General features: G+C 40.4%; 1 protein-coding gene across 1 annotated transcript; it reads left to right on the forward strand.

Annotated features, from left to right (window-relative positions):
• The first annotated feature begins 242 nt into the window (after positions 1–242).
• On the forward strand, positions 243–15,816 carry fads1.L (fatty acid desaturase 1 L homeolog). Its single transcript, XM_018257492.2, has 12 exons — positions 243–829; positions 6,105–6,215; positions 8,592–8,789; positions 9,156–9,257; positions 9,566–9,694; positions 9,820–9,880; positions 9,972–10,048; positions 10,141–10,238; positions 12,205–12,301; positions 12,385–12,464; positions 12,551–12,676; positions 15,350–15,816. The coding sequence occupies exons 1-12, from the start codon at positions 656–658 to the stop codon at positions 15,399–15,401; spliced, it is 1,305 nt and encodes a 434-aa protein (XP_018112981.1). The 5' UTR covers positions 243–655; the 3' UTR covers positions 15,402–15,816.
• Positions 15,817–22,998: the final 7,182 nt, after the last annotated feature.

Here is a 22,998-nt window from a genome sequence, read left to right on the forward strand (position 1 = left end):
TTTTTCCTCCTGTTTATCAAGTAGCTTCTGATGGAAGGAACTTGGCCTTTAAAATCCCCACGCCGTTCGCAGATTGGTTCGCTGTTATGCCTCTGTTAGTTCCGCAACAACCAATCAGGACTGGAAGGCGGAACTTTGGAGTCTGGTGAGGTGATAGGCTTCTCAGCTGTCCTATAGCAGCAAGGAAACGCGGACGAGGGCGGGATCAGCGGCTGCAGTCCAGTGATTTCTGGTGCTGAAGCTCAGTCGGAGCTAAGTCACCGGGCCGGGTGTTTATATAGGGAGGGAGGGACCTGTCTGGATGTAGCAGGATCATGAGGCTGGATGGTGTCAGGGTATAACACAGGCTGCTGGGGGTTAGTGAGTGGTGCTGCTGTTTCTATGTGATACACTAGGGCTGCTCTCTATTGGCTGCTTTATACTGGGCTTATTATTTATAGGGCTCAGTGATTAGACAGATATTACTGGCAGCTGCAGGGTCTGCTTCCTCCTGCATATGTGCAGCACTGAGTACTCAGCCCACTGGTATATACAATAGTGTCAGTATATCCCTGGGGAGATATTGGAGGATTAACAGCTAGTGCATGTTGTACAGTGAGGGGTGTAGAGCACAGGTATAGTCACTGAGAGTTATAGTTGAACTACAGTCACAGTGATGGGATCTACGGGGGAGCTGACTCGTTACACGTGGGAGGAGGTCAAGAAACGCTGCACACGCGAGGAGCGATGGCTGGTCATCAACCGCAAGGTGTACGACATAACGAGATTCATCAATATTCACCCCGGTGGGTCGAGGGTGATCAGTCACTATTCAGGGCAGGACGCCACGGTGAGTGGGCTTGTACCTATATGGCATGTGGTGGGAGTGGGAATGGCATATTTGGGCTGTGGGCAGTGGTGTCACTAGATATTACTGGGCCCCGCAGCAAATTATTGTTCAGGCCCCCAAAATGTCTAGAGGTTGACCTGAAATAGTATATGAATTAGGGCCTCATGAGGCCCCTATACCTCCCGACCCACCTGCAGCCACAGGGTCTGCTTCATCTGTAGTTACACCCCTGGATGAGTGTGTCTCCAGGCATCTTTGGTATGAATGAGGTATGTGTAGTTTGGGGGTGGGCTTTTGATACCAGAACTGGGGGCGGTCAGACACCCCAACTGCGCTAGCTGGATCTCTGATTGGTCGAACTGATAGGTGACTCCTCATCTGCGTAACCGACCAAATAAGCAGCTTGCAGTTTGTCACTGTAATATAAATAAGTAGGAAAGATATGATCTATAGAATCCCATTCACAGTCTTATACTCAGCATTACAAGGCTAAGCAGCACCCACCATGCAGTAACCCTAATCCGACATCAGTTTGATTAATCAGATACAGCTGAAACTGGTGTTGGGCATGTGAAGGTCCCCCAGATGTTGAGTGAAATATAACAAATCAGGCAGAGTTACATTTATTGTTGAACTACACCTCAACTTCCCCTTGTCAGTGGGATGAAGTGGGCTGCAGTTCAACTACAGCTGGAGGGCTGCAGTCTGGACATGTCTGATGTATATACTTAATATAAAACAATTGCTATTTAATATAACATATGCTTTTTATTTTTTTATCTACTGTGATCCAGGGATATGCCCCTTCAGTCCAACCCTAAAGCTACCTGCCTAATTGCTATATATATATATATATATATATATATATATATATATATATATATATATATATATATATATATATATATATATATATATATATATATATATATATATATATATACAGTATATGATACTGAGAGTGCCCCATTATCCTGTATTTGTTTATCAATAGCTGGAGGGCTGCTGTTTTATACATTCATCCTATACAGCAGCGCTGTGTTTGTGTGTGCCCAAAGGACAATCTCATGAAAACTCCTGTGAGTTCCTAAATATATATATATATGAATCCCTTTAGTTGCATGATTTCTGCGCAGGTTGCTAAACTAAATCTCCCAGATGTTGGCTGCCAGGGGATTATGGGGGCTGTAGTTCAGCAAGATCTGAATGGCCGCAGGTCACCCAGCCCAGATATAGGAGATTACTTGTTTATGTGCATAATGTCACTTGTCAGCTATTCTCTCCTCTGACTTCTCTAACTCATTCACAGGATTGGTGCAGCCTTGTGGTTCCACCGTATGTTCAGCCCCCTTTTCCACCACTACCCCCCCTCCAACCTACACACACGTATTCACCTCATTATCTCCCCCTGGAGGTGGGACTGACTTAACATGCGACATGCAACATGCGACATGCATCCTGCTCACATTAACCTCTGCTGTGCCATGGAGGAGGAGCACATTAGAGATAATACAAAAATCTGTGTTTAACTGATACATTTTGGGTCTGAAGTCATTTATTGGAACACCAATGGGAAAAACATTTCTCCTACAATAATGGCTTTTATTTTTTTAAAGAAATCATGCATTTGCGGATGTCATCTATAAATTCATAGACTGAACGATCACCTCTTAGTAGAACAGGCCCGGTACAATGACATTTATGTGAACTAGGCTCTCAAATGTCAGCCCTAAATGTCAGCTGTTTTCTTTAGTAGTAGAGATATGGATGAAGTGAAAGGGAGAAAAGAAAGAAGTGTTTTTATGTGTGCGGGGAGGGGTGCATGTTTTTGTGTGCGTGTTCACATCTATTACCCACTAATGGCACCCAGACAGCGGCAAAGAACATGAACCAGGCCATGCAGCCTAGTGGTACCACCTACCTGGTGACCGTCATGAGCATGCACCTAGCTGCAAGGGATGCCTGGTTGCAGGGAAATAAATAGTGGTGCAGTCTAGCTGTGTTTTAGGCTTCCCTTGTCCTTTTAAGTAAATCTCTTGTATGCACATGCTGTCTGGTTTCTAGGAACAGGGAGCATGGCAACAGAAATTGGCAGCTGTTGGTAGTGAATATTGTCTTAAGTACTAATACAAATAAGTCACTAGATCCTAGCAACCATAGAGCAATGAAATTATCAGACAGGGTGGGTGCAAGCAGGGTCAGACTGGGCCGGCGGGATACCAGGTAAAAATCAGGTGGGCCTCAGCCATCATGTGACCCACCAGGATACCTCCCAACTGCCCTGTTTTTCACGGGACAGTTCTGATTTTGACAGCTCAACCCGCAGTCCCGGATTGATATGATAGATGTTTTCTCTTTGATCTCCAGAAAAACGTACAAAGCTTCTAAAACTGAATTGGCTTTTGGCAGAGAGCCCAGAATATGTGGCAGGTGCACCTGGATACTTTTGTAACAATTTAAGATAAGCAAAGAAACAATTGTAGCAATTAAAGATAAGCAGGTCTCTTGGGGAAACTGTGGCAATTCACCATCATTAGCAAAACTGTAATAACACAGGAAAGTGTTCAAACTTTCATAACCTGCCAAATTTTATAGTTTAAAATATTTTATTTGATTTTCATATTAAACAAATGAAATCAAAATGACAACAAATGTTATGCAGATGAAGAAAATATGTTGCATAGGAGACAATGGCATGATAGTATCAAAACTATATCATTCATGAAAAAACCTGCCAAATTTTGAAAAATGAACATGGTAATTACGGTGTGTGGCCACAAAATGGATGTGGTTAAAAAAATTTGCTGTGCTACGTGCGGCAAATCTTTAAGTCCCTTTTTCTATTTCCAAAATGTTGGGAGGTATGCACCAGCCTAGGCCTGCTCCCCGATCACGCGCCCCCTCAGAATTAAGGAAGGAGATGATCATTACTCACACATATGGGGGGAGGGGCATCAGGAGGTTGGCCCTAGTACAAGGAGGGCCCTTGTTGTCGAAGCCCCGGTGTGCCCCCAATACTCCAGCCTGATGCTGGGTGCAAGACAAAGTCAGTAGTCCCCCTTCCCAAAATTCATGGGAATGAACTGCATATTCTCTTAGGTTAATGTCACACCTGGGGGGGTCTATTGATCATACTGTGTAAAACAATTAACACTAGAAAAACGGTGCAAATGGTTGTAAAATAAATGGCGAATTTATCAAGGTGCGTGGTTTTACAACGACCGAATGCCGGATTTGTTGCTGTTATTTTACACCACTTCTTACCTTGTGTAATCCATTAACATGTGAAAAATTTAAGTGGCAAGTAAGTTCCGATATAAAATAGATGAATGCCGTATTTTCCCATTTTCAAAGGGCAGATAAATATGCCGTTCCTTATACAGTGTTGCCTTTTTGGTTTTTGGGGTATTTAGTCACTGATTTTTTATATGCTCAGGGGCCACTCTGCCAATGAGGCGAGCTTAAGCGCTCGCCTAAGGCGGCAGCGCCAGATACATTTCCAGGGGCGGCAAAAATGAGGCTTTTCTAGTGCAAAAGAGCGCAGTTGCGATCTCCGCACTAGTGTTCCTGCCTCGGATGCTTCCCCTCCTGATGGGTTAGCTGGCGAGGGGGGACGGCATTTTAGGTGCCGCCTCAATCGGCTCTTTCATCAGAATTGGCGCTGTATATGCTGCATGATTAATAGGCTCCTTGGTGTTTTCTGTGCCAGTGGAGGAAGCTAGAGTTTTGGTGCTACTATAGCCCTGAAAATAGTGGATTTTAGGGGAAAAGACGTATCTCCAAAGATACCCCAGTAGCTCCCCATCTTCTTTTCTGCTGATTCTGGTACTGGTATAACCATACTGGGTGTAACTTGCTCTGCCGAGGAATATGCTTGAAGTCTAACTAAAGAAGTAGCTAGAAATGTTGTACATTATGTTTTATGCTTCTGTACCAGCCCAATGCAACCACAGCCCTTTAGCAGTAAAGATCTGTGTCTCCAAAGATGCCCCAGTAGCTCCCCATCTTCTTTTCTGCTGATTCACTGCACATGCTCTGTGCTGCTGTCACTTACTGAGCTTAGGGACCCACTCACAATATACAGTACACAGAATAGAAATGTCACAATATAAGGCTGATTAGTAATTAATACAGATAATTAATACATGGCAGCACATAAACCAGTGCAATTAGCATCATAATTTAATAATCAGCCCTGTAGCATCAGCTTATATTACAGTCCAACCTCATTTTCTGCTGGATAATTAGTGACGACCCCTAAGCTTAGCTTCTCAACAGCTGCTCAGAGCCCACTGAGCATGTGAGTGTCACAGACACTTTCCAAGATGGTGACCCCCTGTGACAAGTTTGAAGTCCTGGATCATTGCTGCTATTGACAAGCTCAAACTTTAAGTTCAGTATGTAACATATGACATTTTTAACCATATTAATTTTTATCATTTAGTTCTCCTTTAAAGGAAAGCATCCTGTATAAATATTACCTTTATTACAATTAGGGTATAGAGCTGCTGTGCCACATTGAAGACATCCAAAAATGTGTTTCCCCATTGCCCTGGTGCACCCCCCCATCGCAAGTTCAGGATGTGGAACATGAGCACGGCCAGGGAACAGGGTACACAATGTACGAGTGCTCGGTGTCCTGCGACTAGTAGAATAAATGTCATTTTATTGTTTACCTTTAAATTAATTTTTAGTATGGTGTAGAGAGTGATATTCTGAGACAATTTGCAATTGGTTTTCACTTAATATTATTTGTGTTTTTTTAGTTATATAGCTTTATATTCATCATCTCTCCAGTTTGCAGTTTCAGCAATCTGGTTGCTAGGGCTAAAATTACCCTAGCAACAATGCATTGATTTGAATAAGAGACTGGAAAAATGAATAGGAGAGGACCAGGATAGAAAGATGAGTAATAAAAAGTAGCAATGACACTAAAGGGCAGATTTATCAAGGGTCGAATTTCGAAGTTAAAAATACTTCGACCATTGAATTGAAATACTTGAACTTCGAATATCGAAGTCGAAGTTTTTTTCAGTGAATTTGGGTCCAAGTAAAATCGTTTGATCAAACTATTAAATCCTTCCAAATCGAACGATTCGAAGGATTTCAGCGATCGATCTAATGATTTTACTTCGACTTCCGAAAACTTAGAAAAAAAAATAACATTTAAGATCAATTGAAAAGTTGTTTAGAATCAGCCAATCTATAACATTCTAAGAACTAAAGTTGCCCTTTAGACATCCTAATAATTTCTGTTTATTTTTCATTCCTACAGGAAGCTTTTACTGCCTTCCACATAGACCAGGAGATGGTGAAGAAACGCATGTGCTGTTTGTTGATCGGGGAGTTGGCTCCTGGGGAACCGAGCGCGGAGCCCGGCAAAGACGTAAGTGTGTGTTTTATATAGAGATTTGTGATCCGTTGCTCGTCTCTCTTGAACTACAACCCTCATATCACTGATTGCTAACTGCACAACAGCTGGTGTAGTTTAACAGCAGGCTGAGAAGTATATTTATTTAAAGGATAAGTATACGTTAAAAAAAAATTTGAATTTCTCCGGGTGCTTTTCTAGGCACTTTTGCAATCTACGTGAATAATTATTTTCCGTTTCAGAGTTATTTAAGTAATTCTTAACTGCCAGTGGAATTCATTTTGTAACAACAGCACCTCCTGCTGGTCAGTGCTGTACAGTCAAAGAGAGATGCCTTCAGAAGGAAAACAAAGACGTGTTGTGATGTTGCTCTGCTCAAACAAGAGATCAGAAGCCTCAGATGCCCTTTCCTATCTCCTTCCTGAGCAGAACAACCTCAGAACACTTCTCTGGTTTCCTTCTGAAGGCATCTCTCTTTGATGGTTCACTTATAGGTCTGGCAGGTGGTGCTGTTGGTTTAAAATTAATATATTGGCAGTCAATAAAAGCTTAAATAGCTCTGAAACCAAAACAATTATGAATGTACCAGCTCTTTACTTGTGGCACAAAGCACCTAGTACCCTATGGCACATTCAAACTTGCATTTTAAAATTCACATTCCTTCCGCTCCCCTGTCAATACAGTGCTGACTGGCAAGCAGGTGCAATCTGGGGAGCAGGGTGCAAAAAACATGGTGCTTTGTTACCAGTTTTTGCACTTTGTACCCTGTCCCGTGCAATATACTGGCACAACCGTCCATTGTTACCCACTTCAAAACGGTCACAAAGTCTGGCACAATGTTTTGCAGCAGATACTTAATGAGTAGTTAAAAGTGTGCATATTGCTGCATTGAAGGGGCAACAACTGGGCAAAACGTGGCACTGAGTGCTGCCCCCCTTACCTAGTTTTCTCGGGTTGGAGTCGGTTGAGGTGGGGGCATCATTAGTTCACAGTGAGCAATAGAGCTCGTCTTACTAGAAGAGCCAAAATTCAGTTGGTTTTTTGGCTATCAGCAAGCACCACACTCAAGGAAAGCCATGCATATACTGCCTGGTCAAGCCATGTGTTGTATAAAGGACTCCATTGTACCAGCATGCACTGCTCCTTGTCCCCCCCCTGCACCAAAGTACAATCAGCAAATTGATAAGGTGCAAGAGTATTGTGCATGGCATGGTTAGGGGTGCACCACATTTTAGCACCTAGCAATTGTAACATACTAACATAGTACGTTTGGTTGAAAAAAAGACGCGTCCATCAAGTTTAGCCTTTTATGTCTATATATAACCTATCTTCATCCAAAAATATATTTTTTTAAAAGAGACTCACCACGTGAATGAGGAAACTCAGGTGCTCTGCCCCGAGCCTTCAGCATAAGGGAGCGGACATCACCGTATTGTGTGTAGGGTCGGCACTCAAAGAGCAATCCTCCAGGCAGTTGTAGTAAAAATTGGTCATTATTGAAGTACAGGTGTGGATAACCGCCTTTGATAGGCCTATGATTAAGTGTTGTGAGAACACGAAACGCATAAGGCAGTTATCCACACATGTACTTTAATAAAGACCAATTTTTACTACAACTGCCTGGAGGATTGCTCTTTGAGTGCCTCTATATATAACCTGCCTCTCTGCCAGTTGATCCAGAGGAAGGCAAAAAAAACCCTTGAAGCCTCTCCAATTTGCCTCAGAGGAGGAAAAATTTACTTCCCGACTTCAAAATGGCAATGGGACCAGTCCCTGGATCAACTTGTACTATGAGCTATCTTCCATAACCCTGTATTCCCTCACTTGCTAAAAAACTGTCTAAGCCTTTCTTAAAGGAACAGTTCAGTGTAAAAATAAACACTGGGTAAATAGATAGGCTGTGCAAAATAAAAAATGTTTATAATATAGTTAGTTAGCCAAAAATGTAATGTTTAAAGACTGGAGTGACTGGATGTGTAACATAATAGCCAGAACACTACTTCCTGCTTTTCAGTTAGTCAGCGACTTTAAGGGGGGCCACATGGGACATAACTGTTCAGTGAGTTTGCAATTGATCCTTAGCATTCAGCTCAGATTTAAAAGCAACAGTTAGGACTCATGAGCCCCCCTCAAGTCACTGATTGGTTACTGCCTGGTAACCAATCAGTGGAAACCAAGAGAGCTGAAAAGCAGGAAGTAGTGTTCTGGCTATTATGTTAGACATCCAGTCACTCCAGCCTTTATACATTACATTTTTGGCTAACTAACTATATAAGAAACATCTATTTACCTAGTTTTCATAATGAACAATTCCTTTAAAGCTATCTAATGTATCAGCCAGAACGACTGATAGGAAATATAACTAAGTTCTCCTACAATTTCTCCTTACAGGCTGCCATGGTGGAAGATTTTCGCACTCTACGCACCACAGTAGAGCAGATGGGACTCTTTCGTCCCAGCAAGCTTTTCTTTTTTGGGGTTCTGCTGCACATTATACTGCTCGACGTGTTGGCGTATGCTACATTGTACTACGGTGGCACCTCCTTCATTCCTTTGCTGGTTACAGCTTTACTTCTGGGGACTGTACAGGTCAGTGGACAGTCATCCGAAACAGTCCAGAAAGATCCACTTGTTTGGGGAGGTTGCCAGATTAGATCCGGTTACATTCTACAAAGTTCTAGTCTGTATGGAAGTGCTCCAAAAAGAGACAATCTGTGCCGCCATATTTTATCTGACATTATAACCTTGTGTTTGGTACAATGCATCTGTCTTGTAACTTGTGCAGGTGCTTCAGGAAATGGAAAGTTGGGCCATTTGGATTAGCCACAGTTCAGCTCCATTATTTACTATTGGTTTAACAGGATCTGTTTTTCCCTGTTAGACGCACCCAGCATTCAGTAAATACACACTAACCAGTCCATGTCTGCTCAGTTTCACTTTCTTCCTCCTTTGCAGGCTCAGGCTGGGTGGCTGCAACACGACTTTGGACACTTGTCGGTTTTCAGCCGCTCCTCATGGAATCACCTTGTACATAAATTTGTGATTGGCCAATTGAAGGTGAGAGATGAGCATGGCCATTGTGGCTGTGAATTGTTCTAAACAGATAACTCAAAGTCACTGCCTGGAGCTGCTGTCCATGTCAATTATATACATGTTTAATTCCAATTATCTTATACACTAATTATAACTTTATTTGTAAAAAAAAAATAAAAATTGGCATTGAAAGCACTGTCTGGCTATTTTTGCAGTTCTCTGCACTGCTGCTTCTGATTGTTGAAACAATGTAGGACCCTCCCCCTTACCAAAACTTGTACATTTTAAGTAATAACTATATACTCTGTCACTTTTCTCCATGTCCTACACAGGGTGCTCCTGCCAGCTGGTGGAATCACTTGCACTTTCAGCATCATGCCAAACCCAACTGCTTCCGCAAGGATCCCGATATTAATATGCACCCTTTATTGTTTGCACTGGGGAAGAAGCTCTCCGTGGAGGTGAGTACAAAGCGAGCCGGCCGAGTGCTAGGTTTAATGATTGTTTCCTTCTTGTTTGAGATGGGTAAAGACATACAGTAAATGACATTCATGGCACCAGCACCACTCTCTTGTCTCCCCCACAGCTTGGAATGAAGAAGAAGAAATACATGCCATATAATCACCAGCACAAATACTTCTTCCTCAGTGAGTGTCCTTCTTAGCATAACACCAAGTACTTTGCGTCTCAGGTATAAACCTAATACTGTATCATACGCCTCCTCTGTTGTTATTGCAGTTGGGCCTCCGGCACTGATTCCCGTCTATTTCCAGTGGTATATCTTCTACTTTGCAATACAGCGCAAGCAGTGGCTGGTAAGTACGTCCTTTTTTGTAGTAAGTAGACTGACAGCAAAGCACCAAGTGACGTCACAATTAACATGGCTGACTACCTCTTATTCCTGCAGGACCTGGCCTGGATGATTTCTTTCTATGTGAGATTTGGTCTGTGTTACATCCCTTTCCTGGGGGTGAGCGGTACCATCGCTATGTTCATGTTGGTTAGGTGAGCACTTTTATAAAGAGAAGATACTACTGAGGGAATGAATTAGCTGCAGAGAACCTGGGGTACATGGGTCAGAAAGATTTGAAGCTACATGGCAGCTGTAATTTCCCTCCTACAGCTCATACAATGGCATCATATTTACATCTAGGGTGTGGGACATAAAGCTACCAAAAGCTATAGGTACATCTTTTGCAACATTAGGTTGCACACTACAAAAAAGTAGTCTTTTTCCTGCGAGGATGGTGCCTGCAAAGTTTGCTTGCAAGCCATGTCCAATTGAATAATTTGCTTTAACAAGAAACAACACATACTATAGAGCCTGAAAATATGTAGAGTCCCAATGCGTTTTGAACCCGAAGTACTAGTTGATGTCCTCATGGATGAGTGGATGGTCCCTGAAAAGTTTTGTTGCATTTGGTGGTACAAACCATTTATCCAGAAAGCTCCAAATCATGCAAAGACTGTCTCCCATAGGGGCAAATTCACTAACCTGCGGAGTTGCGCGTTAATTCGTCAAGCAAAGCGAAGTTACGCTAGCGATTCCTAATTTGCATACGGTGCCAAGTTAAAGTACAATGTACGTATATGAAGCAGCAAATACATTACACTACACAAGCCTGGGAAAGCTTCATAAAATAAAATCGAGTTGTTATATTGCCCTACACATGTGCCCACTTTATAGTTTAGGTGCCATATGTTAGGAAATGTAGGGGGGAGGAGGGTACCCCCAAAAAAATTTACAATCTTTTTCAGCCTATCACCCTCTAAAAAGGAAAAGACGCCAGCGTTTTTTGGGACTTAGAAAAAATTTCAACCTTTTTTTGATACAATCCCTATCTACTCTATTGCATTTCGCCTGGTCTGAGGTGGTGACGGCAAGTCTGGCGCAAGAGGTAACGTTCAGTAAAATGCGCAAGTTAGTGAATTAGCGTAGTTACTTCCCTTCGCCATAGCGCATAAGAGTGCGAAGTAGGTCCACTTCGCTAGCGAATTTACGCTAGCGTTAGCCGCTTCGCACTTTAGTGAATTTGCCCCATAGATTCCATTTTAATCAAATAATTCACATTTTCATAATGATTACTAATAATAAAACAGTAGCTTGTACTTGATCCCAACTAAGATATAATTAATCCTTATCGGAAGCAAAACCAGCCTGTTGGGTTTATTTAATGTTTAAATTATTTTTTAAGGTATGAAGATCCAAATTACGGAAAGATCAGTTATCAGGAAAACCCCAGGTCCTGAGCATTCTGGTCAACAGGTTCCATACCTGTACTGTGTCTAAACGCATAAAGAACACCTAACCTGACTAACCTCTTTAGCACAGTCCGTGAAATGTCTTTTTTGCGTTCTGCTTCCAGATGCAGCGTAATGAGATGGGACCTGATACATCTACAGCCATTTTAAGGAAGGGCCCAATGTATTTTTTAGGGATGCACTGAATCCTGTATTCGGTTTGGGAATCGGCCAATTCCAAGCAATTTTTATCAGGATTTGGATTCAGCCTGAATCTGTTCCCCTCGATTCGGCTGAACCCTAAAAAAGCAGGGTTCGGTGCATTCCTTATATTTTTATCTTAATATAGTAGTGATACGCAGGTCGAGAAACAGTCCGTGCACTCCTGATCCTAACCTGAGTATATATAAATAAGCAACAGCACAGAGAAGGAATAAAGTGGATGGGGTTGCAGACAGAGTTGCACCCACCAAAATAGTGTTTCGCCAGCCAGACCCTTCCTAACTAGTTACCCGGTGTGTTTTTGACTGGTCCAAGCAATATCACTTGCTCTGGTTCCCTCTGTACACTCAAGAGCTACAGAGTATTAACTGCGGCTGCTCCATTTGTGTTGTTGTGTTTACTGTATATGGTCATGAACCATTCATATTCCTTGAGTCCTGTATACAGGAAAGAACATACTACAGGTTGTAACATGGTGCTGATCAATGTTTGTGTTGTTGTGTTTCAGATTCATTGAGAGTAACTGGTTCGTGTGGGTCACTCAGATGAATCACATTCCAATGAATATTGACTATGATCAGAATAAGGAGTGGCTCTCCACGCAGGTGCCCAACCATCTCTCATTATTCCCTCCTTATTTATTCACTTACATATTGCTGCAACTAATATCTCTGACTTGTCCTTTCAGCTCCAAGCCACGTGCAATGTGGACCAGTCCCTGTTTAACGACTGGTTCAGTGGACACCTCAATTTCCAGATTGAACATCAGTGAGTTATTAAAGTGTACTGTACTCTTCCTACTTGTCTCTCGCTCCACTTTATCTCCTCACCTGTGTGACTATTTCTTCCCACAGTTTATTTCCCACAATGCCACGTCACAATTACTGGAAAGCCGCTCCCCTTGTCCACTCTCTGTGCAAGAAGTATGGCATTGAGTATCAGTCCAAGCCATTGTTCACAGCGTTTGCGGATATTGTACAGTGAGTAGCACTTTCCATTTTGGCTTCCTCTCCTTGTGCTCCCCATCAAATGTTTATTTTGCTTTAAATAAGGCAACACCAAATCAAGATTGAAGCATATGGTTGCGGTGATCACATGGGTCAAGGTCAGAGGCCTCTCTCAGAATGAACACCCATCTCCACCAGCAGCCACCACCAGTTTTATGAAGGGGACACTTTCTTCCTGTTATAGACATTAGCTGGTTCCAGGCTGATAGTGGTTCTTTCTGTCAATGTGAACCCCCTCCTTTTATTTAAATGGAAAATAGAAATGGTCTTTTGATTGCTGCCACTCTCTCATTGCCCTGGGGCCATGATCTTAGGATTCAGTTCAAGTAGGTTCTCTATAGCTGAGCTTATATCAACCATAATTTTAACTGTGTTGATGTGGAACCTTCATGGGCACAAACATCACACCTAATTATGACAAGATTGTTATGGGTTGCGTAAAGACCCCCAAAATTTTCCTCTATCTAAATATTGCTGGACTACATCTCCCAATGTTCTCCATCAGCCCAATTTGGTCCCATTAAACCTAGTTGGAAGCTTATCTGCCAGCAGATGGGTTCTTCCTAGCAGCCGATCTATCGGCAGGTTTAGAAATTATTATTGGGCCTACACTGCTGGCTGTTATCATCAGATCGTTGGTTTGGGGGATAAATTACCTTATCAGCCAGATTTGTCCACCTACACTCTGGGCTTAATCAGGGTGACCCGCTTGTTTGCCTCGCCTAAGAAGTGGATCTTTACGTGTATGGCCAACAAAAAATTAGAATGTTGCTGGGGCCACATAGTCAAGGAGGTCACCCAGTATATCCCTTCCTGGTAGGGCCTGTTCTGGGCAGGAGAAGGTTATACTCCACAGAATAAAATCAGCAGCTTGGGTGGGTCAGACATTGTGTAGAGAATTCCCAGGATGTCACAACTCAATGAGCTGGAGAGAGTGCAGAGATGTCCAACTAAACTGGTTAAGGTGATGGAAGATTTATACTATGAAGGTAGATTGTCACGGTTGAGGTTGTTTTCTCTGGAGAAAAGACATGCGAGGGGACATGATTAGTCTTTATAAGTACAGTAGAGGGCATTACAGGCTGCTAGCAGGAGATTCTACATATTTTTCCATAAAGTGGATCATCGGACCAGAGGCCATCCCTTTAGACTAGAGGAAGAGACCTTTCATTTGAAGCAGCGTGGTTGTGCAATGCACTGATGGGTGATGTTGTGATGCTGATTTAGTTAATGCCTTTAAGAGTGGCTTGGATGATTGCTTGGACAAAAATAATATCCAAGGCTATTGTGATACTAAAATATTGGTTTAGTTTCAGTGTGTTTGTAGGTATCTGTACTGGGATTCATTTGGAGGGTTTGAACTTGATGGACTTTGGTCTTTTTTCAACCCAACTTAACTATGTAACAACTGATGCCGCAACTAGGCTTAACCTGAGATAAGCCTGACCCTTCTAGACCAAGACAGCAACTGATTGGCCATGTGTGGGGACTGCCTAATAGAAAGTGGGCAGGTTAGGAGATCCCATTGGGCATCAGATCCACAAAGGGCCTCATTCTGATATTATTGTTGGCAGAGGGCTCAACAAACAGAGGATCTTTACATGCTTGACTTTGTGAGCGGCAGCAGAAGTCCATGAAAACTGATGATTAAGACCCATTTGTGTTATAAGCAAATGATAACAGTTCCTCTGTAATGAATTCTGTGCCTTTTTCATATGCAGATTGTATTTCACCTGCTCGTTTTCATTGTTCTATAGTATGAGCTCAGCTGAGTTTTGCATATGGACCAGGTATATTTCATTATGCATGAGGTTTCTACTCCCTGTAACTGTTTAAATCCGATTTCTCATGTCTTTAAAGGGGACATAATCTCTCTCTAGCTGACTCCTTATCGCCCCATAGTTTTCCACAATAGCACATTAATTACAGTTGCAAGAGTCTATCCCAGGAGTGCCCAAACTTTACTAATTCAAATTTTTTCCAAATTTTCTTTTGGGTGAAAAAACTCAAATCAAATTTGATTTGAGTTTGCAGGTTGATCCTATTTTATTGAATTTACATTTTTTAAAATATTTGATCAGATTTGGTCATTTTTTAAAAAAAATTGGAGATTATGGGAGTTTTTATAAAACCCAATAAACTCCTATTTCAACCCTTGTTAAATATGCCACCTAGTGATGTTGTCTAGGCAAAAAATAGCCACCGGCGAAATGTCGCTGACGCCCATTAAAGTCTAAGGGCATCAAAAATGTTTTGACGCGCAACACCATACAAGGCTATGGGCGTCATTTCTGCGGCGAAACAATTCGCCCATCCCTAATGTTGTCCCATTATGATCTACATCCATAAAACATTGTTAGCATTTTGTTTCATGGAAAATATTACTTAAATGTTGATTCATGAGAAAATGTATATTGTTATAGTCACAGCTATTTCTTATGTAACAAATAAATATCTGAAACGCATGAAACAGGAGGGTGATTTAGACAAGCGGTTTGTTGACAGTGTCTTGAGATCTACTGATCACCAGCTACTGGTAGATCCCGATCTACCTTTTGGGCCCCTGGTCTATCCCTTACTTAGCAGCTTCTAATATTGACCATAAAGCAACAGTACATGTTCTAAATGCCATCTTCTTTTCTGCAGTTCGCTAAAGGAATCCGGAGAGCTCTGGTTGGACGCCTACCTTCACAAGTAACAAGACTTCCCATTGTACTGGGGGGGCAGCTATTAACTGCCAGCCGTCACTGAACAGCAGCAAAAGAGACCCAGGGGTCGCTACTAGGATCACATGACTGCAGTGCCTCCTGGGCTTGTTTGGCCACTGCGCCCTATTGGGATCCTTGGAAAATTCCGATGTTATTTTTATGTCACTACTTCAATGTCACAGGAGATCAACATACAAAGTAATTCCTAAGGAAGGCTGCAACTCTTCAAGTCCCATTCACACAGTATGCCCAAAGATTGTACGGTGTAAATACTTCTCCTATATTTCATTGCTGGTTATTTGACTCTACAGCGACACCCTCAGGAGATCCAGCAAGCTGCACCGTGAATGTATTCACATTAAAGGGCATGTAAAGGCAAAAAAATAAAATCACATTTTTACTTTCTTTAATGAAAAAGAAACCTATCTCCAATATACTTTAATTAAAAAATGTGCACCATTTTTATAAAAAAACCTGACTGTATGCAGTGAAACTCTTCCTTCATTTACTGCTGTGGATAGGAATTGTCAGACAGTCCCTAACTGCTCTGCAGGGAAACAATCATACTTATGAACAGCAGGGGGAGCCCCCGTCTTACTTCCCAGCCATGCAGAACTCAAGCGGTTTTGTTTGTTTCCCTGTTTTGATAATTTATGACTATCCCTAAGCAGCTCAGACCACACTGAGCATGTGCACAGTCTTGGTCTTGCAAAGATGTTTAACAAAATTACAAGATGGTGACCCCCTGTTGCCAACTTTGAAAGCATAAATCATTTGTTTGATTAGGCTTGTGGTGCAGTAAGTTCATGTTTAGTATACAAAATACAGCATTTATAGCCTTATTCTATTTTAGACTTTACTTTCCCTTTAAGTCAGAATTGAATTTGCTTCTTCAAGGCAAGACGCGACAAGTCCTTTGTTTTTCTGCCCAGATCATACCATTTAGGCAGCTAAGGGGCTGAACTGTTGTTTGCAGAAGTACAAACGATACTTTTAGGGATTTCACAGAGGTGGCTTTTAAAATCATTCAAAAATGATATTTTCTCGGAGAACCTCAGGCATAGGTAGCTTGTTTTCATGGTTCGAATCATATGAAAATGTCCCAACTTTTAAATTATTATTACGTGTGCAGCTTACACCGACAAGCTTAATTCTTATATGTCATCATGGTCAGAGCAATTTTCTCTTTTAACATTAATCTCGCTCCTCTGACCAGGATCATGTCCTAGTGCCCGCCCCTTCTCCGAGCTGCTTGATTACACACGCTCTATTCAGCGGTGATAGAGACAAAATAAAAGTGTATAATCAGGACAATCTGCCTATATGTTTGTGTAATTCCAGTTCTGTAACAAGATATAAGGGTCTAACAACAAAAAATACTATTTTGCATAATATAGGAATTTGTATTTTATGAGCTTCGATCAAGTGTCTAATCGCTGCTAAAACAAAAAAAAATTGTCTGGGAGGCTTTACTTTTCCTTTGGATAAAATATTCACTCAAATTGCTGATACTGCCTCATTCATTAGGCTTAAACAAGTAAAATAATGCAAGTGTGAGTTTTTATATATAAAATTGTATAAAATACAATAATTTTTTCCAATCACTTTCTACGTGTGATTGTTTTTCTAATATTGAAGGGTAAAGTGTCATTTTTCACCTTCTAAAGCAGCTCTGGGGAGGGGTCACCGACCCTGTTAACTGTTCTAAATTTCTTATCTTTGTCCCTGCTGAGCAGAATCCCTGGGTTTCATTACAGGCAGCTGTTAGAATTGATACAATAGTTGCTAATACTCCAGAGATGCTGCTGAGAAATGGATCAACTAAATGTTGCAAAACAGTTCAGAGTCTGAACCTGAATTACTGAGCTGCCAGACTCAAACACCAGAGACACGAACATTCAACTTTACACTTAGATTTTGAAAAAACAGTAAAAAATAAGTGTTTGGAAGGTGAACAACCCCTTCTTAAAGCTAATGTATCCACCAGTACAACGGATTCAGGGAGAGAATTCCACATCTTTACTGTAACAAACCCCTTTAATATTTAGGTGGAACCTCCTTTCTTCTAATCGGAATGGGTGACCTACTGGTAAATAAAGCATTAGAGAGATTATTATATGATCCCCTTATATATTTATACATAGTTATCATATCACCCCTTAAGCGCCTCTTCTCCAGAGTGAACATCCCCAACTTGGCCAGTCTTTCCTTATAGCTAAGATTTTCAATACCTTTTACCAGCTTAGTTGCCCTTCTCTGTACCCTCTCTAAAACAATACTTTACTAACCTTTTCATTTTGTTCTCTCTTTTATATAGTTCACCCCACCCTTATTTTTTTTTTAAAAAAATCTTTCTCTTTTCATGTTTTCATTCCCTGCACTCCTTTTCTCTCCAGTTTCTTCTCTTCCATTGGCATCTTCTCAGCAACCTTCTTTCCTGAATGCTCTGTACTGTATTACTTACCACTTATTTTGTCTACTTGCATTATTGCCTGGCTGCATCTATATCACATCTATAGCTGCAGACAGACCGGCAGCTTATTGGCCCGTGTGTGGGGCCCTCCGACAGGCTTCCCCGATCGATATCTGGCAGAAAGTCGTCCAGATGTCGATCAGGCAGAGTTAAAAATACCGCCCGTATTGCCTGCATTATGATCCGATCGTTGGGCCCATAATCGGATAAGCCACCTCAATGTGGGGATCTCTACGTGTATGGGCTTTTAGAGACTACAGACTGGTCTGATTGTATTCAGACAAACTATAAAACAAATCATATGAGTAATTTGCTCAGTACAAGGGCACATCCTTGCCTTGACTTCAAAGACAGAAGAAAAGGCAATGGATGCATTAGCTTTGGAATGACTGGCTGTGTTCATCCCAATGGATGCCACTGTATCCTTCCAAACAAGATTCCAGACAGAAATCTGCTCAGTGTGGGTGGTATAAATATAGGAGATGAACCGTTCTATACAGTAACGTGATCAAGATGCAGACAGCCAATAGCAGAGAAGAACTAGGTTGTCTTTTGGTGGCCATGTGCACGCAGGGTGATGGGTCTGCAGCTGGATTAAGAAAAGAAGTGGCTTGACCAGGAAATGACTCACTTGGAACGTTCCTGGTGCCAGTTCAACCATGAATGTGAGCATTAACCGATTGTATTTCAACATTAAAGTGATTTTTCCAAACTGTGTGACGAAGTTGTCGTTTGTGCAACGCAAAGACACACACATTGCTGTTGGCTGCTGTGAATAGGGTCATTTCCAAAACATGGTGCCAGCATCAGTGCAGCCTTTACTTGAAATATTTTAGTAGTATTTGGCAAAAGAATATGAGGGAACATGTTTTAAAAAATAACGTCTTCTGAACCCTTCAGAATAGTATATACATACATATAGAAATGTAAATGATCCTCAGCAAGTTAGAAAACTGATTGCAGAGTGTGGGGAGTTCACCTCCATGACTTGTTTCTTTCCCTTGGTATTTTACTTCCTGGTATTTTACTTCCTGGTATTTGATATCAGACATTTGATATCAGACATTTGATATCAGACATTTGATATCAGACATTTGATATCAGACATTTGATATCAGACATTTGATATCAGACATTTGATATCAGACATTTAATATCAGACATTAAGGGGGTTATTTACTAAACTCCGAATGCAAAAATCGCTAAAAATTTGAGATTTTTTAAAAAAATAAAATCTGGCTTTTAAAATAATCACACATTTTTCAGAATTTATTAAGCCCTGAGGATGGAAAAGTTCAAATCTGAAAACCCGGCATCTCAGACCTGTCGAGGTTGCATATAAGTCAGTGGGAGAAGTCCCAATGATTTTTTGATGTGCGCTGGGTTTCGGGCAATGTCCTGAAGTTTTCGGGTGAAAATTAAAAAAAAATCCGATAAAAAGTCAGGAAAATTCGTGAAAACCTGATTTTTTTCCCATGCAAAGCAAATTCTCGGGAAAATGTAATAATAAATACACAGTTTGTAGCAGAAAATATTGAGATAAATTTGGACTTTGATATATAACCCCCTAAATGAAGTTAAACTGCTTAAAATTGTTTTTCTAGATCTCTTGTGCACTTCCCCCCCTCCACATATCATTCCATGGCTGAGTATCCGCACACAAGTCTAACATCAGAATGCAGAATCGGATTTATCAAGAGTAGAATTTCGAAATCGTGGGAGTTTTTTTTTTAAAACTCCCATAAAGTCGAAATTTGACCAATCTAAATTTACTAAAAAAAAAAATCGAATTTTCAAAACCCGGGTGAATAGGATCGACACCAAACGCGAATCTAATTCAATTCGAGTTTTAAAAGCTCGATTCGAGCTTTTGCCCCGAAAAAAAAAAACTGAATGTCAGGAAAGCAGCAAACAACTCCAAATTGACCCCAGGACGTCTCCCATTGACTAAAACAGCAATTAGGCGGGTTTTAGGTGGCGAATAGTCAAATTCGAGTTCTTAAAGGGCCAGAGTATGATATATTCGCCATCTAAAACCTGCCAAATTGCTGTTTTAACCTAGAACCTATTTGAAGTCAATTGGTGGACTTTGAAAGACTGTAGTTTATTTCGGGAAAAACTTTGAATCGAATGCGCTATTCCTTCGATTCAAATTCGGCCGAACACGGACCTATTCGACCAAAAAAAAAAAAAAAACAAAACTTTGACTTAATTTCGGTTGTTCTTTTTTAATTCGAATATCGATGTTTTTTCAATTTGAAATTCGACCCTTGATAAATCTGCCCCTTATACTCCAATAGTTATGTTAAAGGAATACCTACAATCAATGTTCCAATCTAAGGGAAAGCCTTCTCAGATGAGTCATCTGTTATAACAGCAAAGGGAGAAAGATCTTAAATCTATACCATTGGTTAGAGAATAAAAATGTTGAAGACATCTGGATGGTTTGGTTATATATTGTATCAATAAGTCAAATAGAATATTTGGAGTCAATTGGTGAACTTTGAAAAATCAAAGTTTTTTTGGGAAAAACTTCAAATCGAATTCGATCGAATGCTCTATTCCTTCTATTCGCACGATTCTAATTCGGCCGAATACAAACCTATTCCATTGAAAACAGACCTATTCAACAAAAAAAAATGTTGACTTAATTTCAGTTGGTCTTTTTGAATTGAATTTCGAAGTTTTTTCATTTCGAAATTCGAACCTTGATAATACGACCCTTAGTTGATAAATTTCTCAGCAGCGTCTCTGGAGCATTAGCAACTATTGTATCTATTCTAACAGCTGCCTGTAATGAAACTCAGGGATTCTGCTCAGCAGGGACAAAGATAAGAAATTTATCAATTTAGAACAGTTTACAGGGTCGGCGACCCCCCCTTCCCAGGGCTGCTTCAAAAGGTGAAAAATTACACTTTACACTTAATAAATGGTCACACATAGAAAGTCATTGGAAAAAGTCGTTATTTCTTGTGATCTATCTGAAAACAACTAGTTTGAAGGTGAACCACCCCTTGAATGCTGCAGTGCTTAATCCTTGTCATTAACATCGTAATTATTGTATTTCAAAGTAAAACTAACTCCTGTGCTTATTTCCTTTGAGACCTTGAAAAATAAGTGTAAATAATCTAAAAGAGAAGGAAAGTTACAGAGTAGATTTATTGCCAATAGATTAGATACAACAGTGCAAGCTAGAATGCTATATTTATTCTGAAGAATGCTTTACCATACCTGAGTAAACAGCTCTAGGCGCTCTCAGATTGTTTAGGATAGCAGCTGCCATATTAGCTTGTGTGACATCACTTCCTGCCTCTTTCTCCCTGCTCACTTATAGCTCTGAGCTCATATTACATCAGGGACGGGAGGAACAAACTGAGCATGCTCAAGCCCTAGCCCTGGAGGTTTAAGTTGAAAACAGGAAGTCTGATACAGAAGCCCATGTGTACACAATAGAAGGAAAGAAATACTGTGTTTCTTTTGACAGAGGACTCAGAGCAGCATTTTTTTGAGGGTTTACTGGTGTATTTATATAGATCTTTCGGATAAAGCTTTCTTAGTTTTAGCCTTTCCTTCTCCTTTAAAACATGTCCTTGATTTCACATTTTCCAGGACCACATCTGATCCCTGGGTTCAACTATAGATTTAAATTACACGGATTTCTTCACGAAAATACTCAGCAACTTTTTTCATTTCATAATTTAACTGTAATATACTAGTATTTCATACACACTTATCAGTATCACTTCTCCTAAAACTGTAAAGAGGAGATTAGTGGTGAACTTCATTGACTGCCTTATTATTGATACCTTAAGTGCAAGGACTTCATTTGTAAAGTGTGTACGGATGTACAAATACCAAACCCTGAATGTCACAAAAATAATTTATAAGTAAAACTCAAGTCAAGAAAAATATGTTGGGACTGCTTGTGTGGGTTAAGTAGAACTTACAGCCCCAGGCTCTTATTAAAGGGGTTGTTCACCTTTAAATTAACTTTTAGAATGACGTAGAGAGTAATATTCTGCGACAATTTGAAATAGGTTTTAATTTTTTATTATTTGTTGAGTCATTTAGCTTTTTATTCAGCAACTCTCCAGTTTGCAGTTTCATCAGTCTGGTTGCTAGGGTCCAAATTACCTTAGCAACCATGCACTGATTTGAATTAGTGACTGGAATATTAATAGGAAAGGGCCTAAATAGAAAGACGAGTAATAAGAAGTAGCAATAAATGTGTATCCTTACACAGCTTTTGTTTTTAGAAGGGGTCAATGACCCCCATTTGAAGGCTGGAAAGAATCAGAAGTAGAAGGCAAATAATTCAAAATCTATCACAAATAAATACTGAAGTTCAATTGAAAAGTTACTTAGAATTGCCCATTCTATAACCTACTAAAAGTTAACTTGAAGGTGAACAACCCCTTTAAGAAATTAACAAAATACACCTTTTAAGATTGATTGTTAGTCTAAAACAGTAAAGGAAAGCACTCTGATCCATGTTACATTAAAGGGGTTGTTGACTTTTAAATTAACTTTTAGTATGATGTAGCGAATGATATTCTGAGCCAAGTTGCAATTGGTTTTCATGTTTTATTATTTGTGGTTTTTGAATTATTTAGCATTTTATTCAGCAGCACTTGAGTTTGTAGTTTCAGCCATCTGGTAGCTAGGGTCCCAATTACCCTAGTAACCATTCAATGATTTAAATAAGAAAATGGAATATGAATAGGAGAGGGCCTGAATAGAATAATGAGTAATAAAAGGTAACAATAACAACACATTAGTAGCCTTGCAGAGCATTTGAGTTTAGCTGGGGTCAGCCATCCCATTTAAAAGATGTAAAAAGTCAGAAGAAAACAGTAAATAATTAAAACACTATAAAAAAAAATAAAAATAATGAAGACCAGTTGAAAAGTTGCGTAGAACTGGTAATTTTATAACATACTAAAAGTTAACTTGAAGGTGAACTTTAAGTGGCGTTGGTGTCCCCTTTAGCTCTATGGAAGTTAGATCTTCTCTGCCAGAAAATTACATTCTTTTCATGACAACAAGACAGAACTTGGTTTATCTTTATTTTAACATAAAAAACAAACATTAGCATTCAAACGTTACCCACTTAA

The sequence above is a fragment of the Xenopus laevis genome, chromosome 4L, assembly GCF_017654675.1.
Source record: "Xenopus laevis strain J_2021 chromosome 4L, Xenopus_laevis_v10.1, whole genome shotgun sequence".
Taxonomy (NCBI): Eukaryota; Metazoa; Chordata; class Amphibia; order Anura; family Pipidae; genus Xenopus; species Xenopus laevis.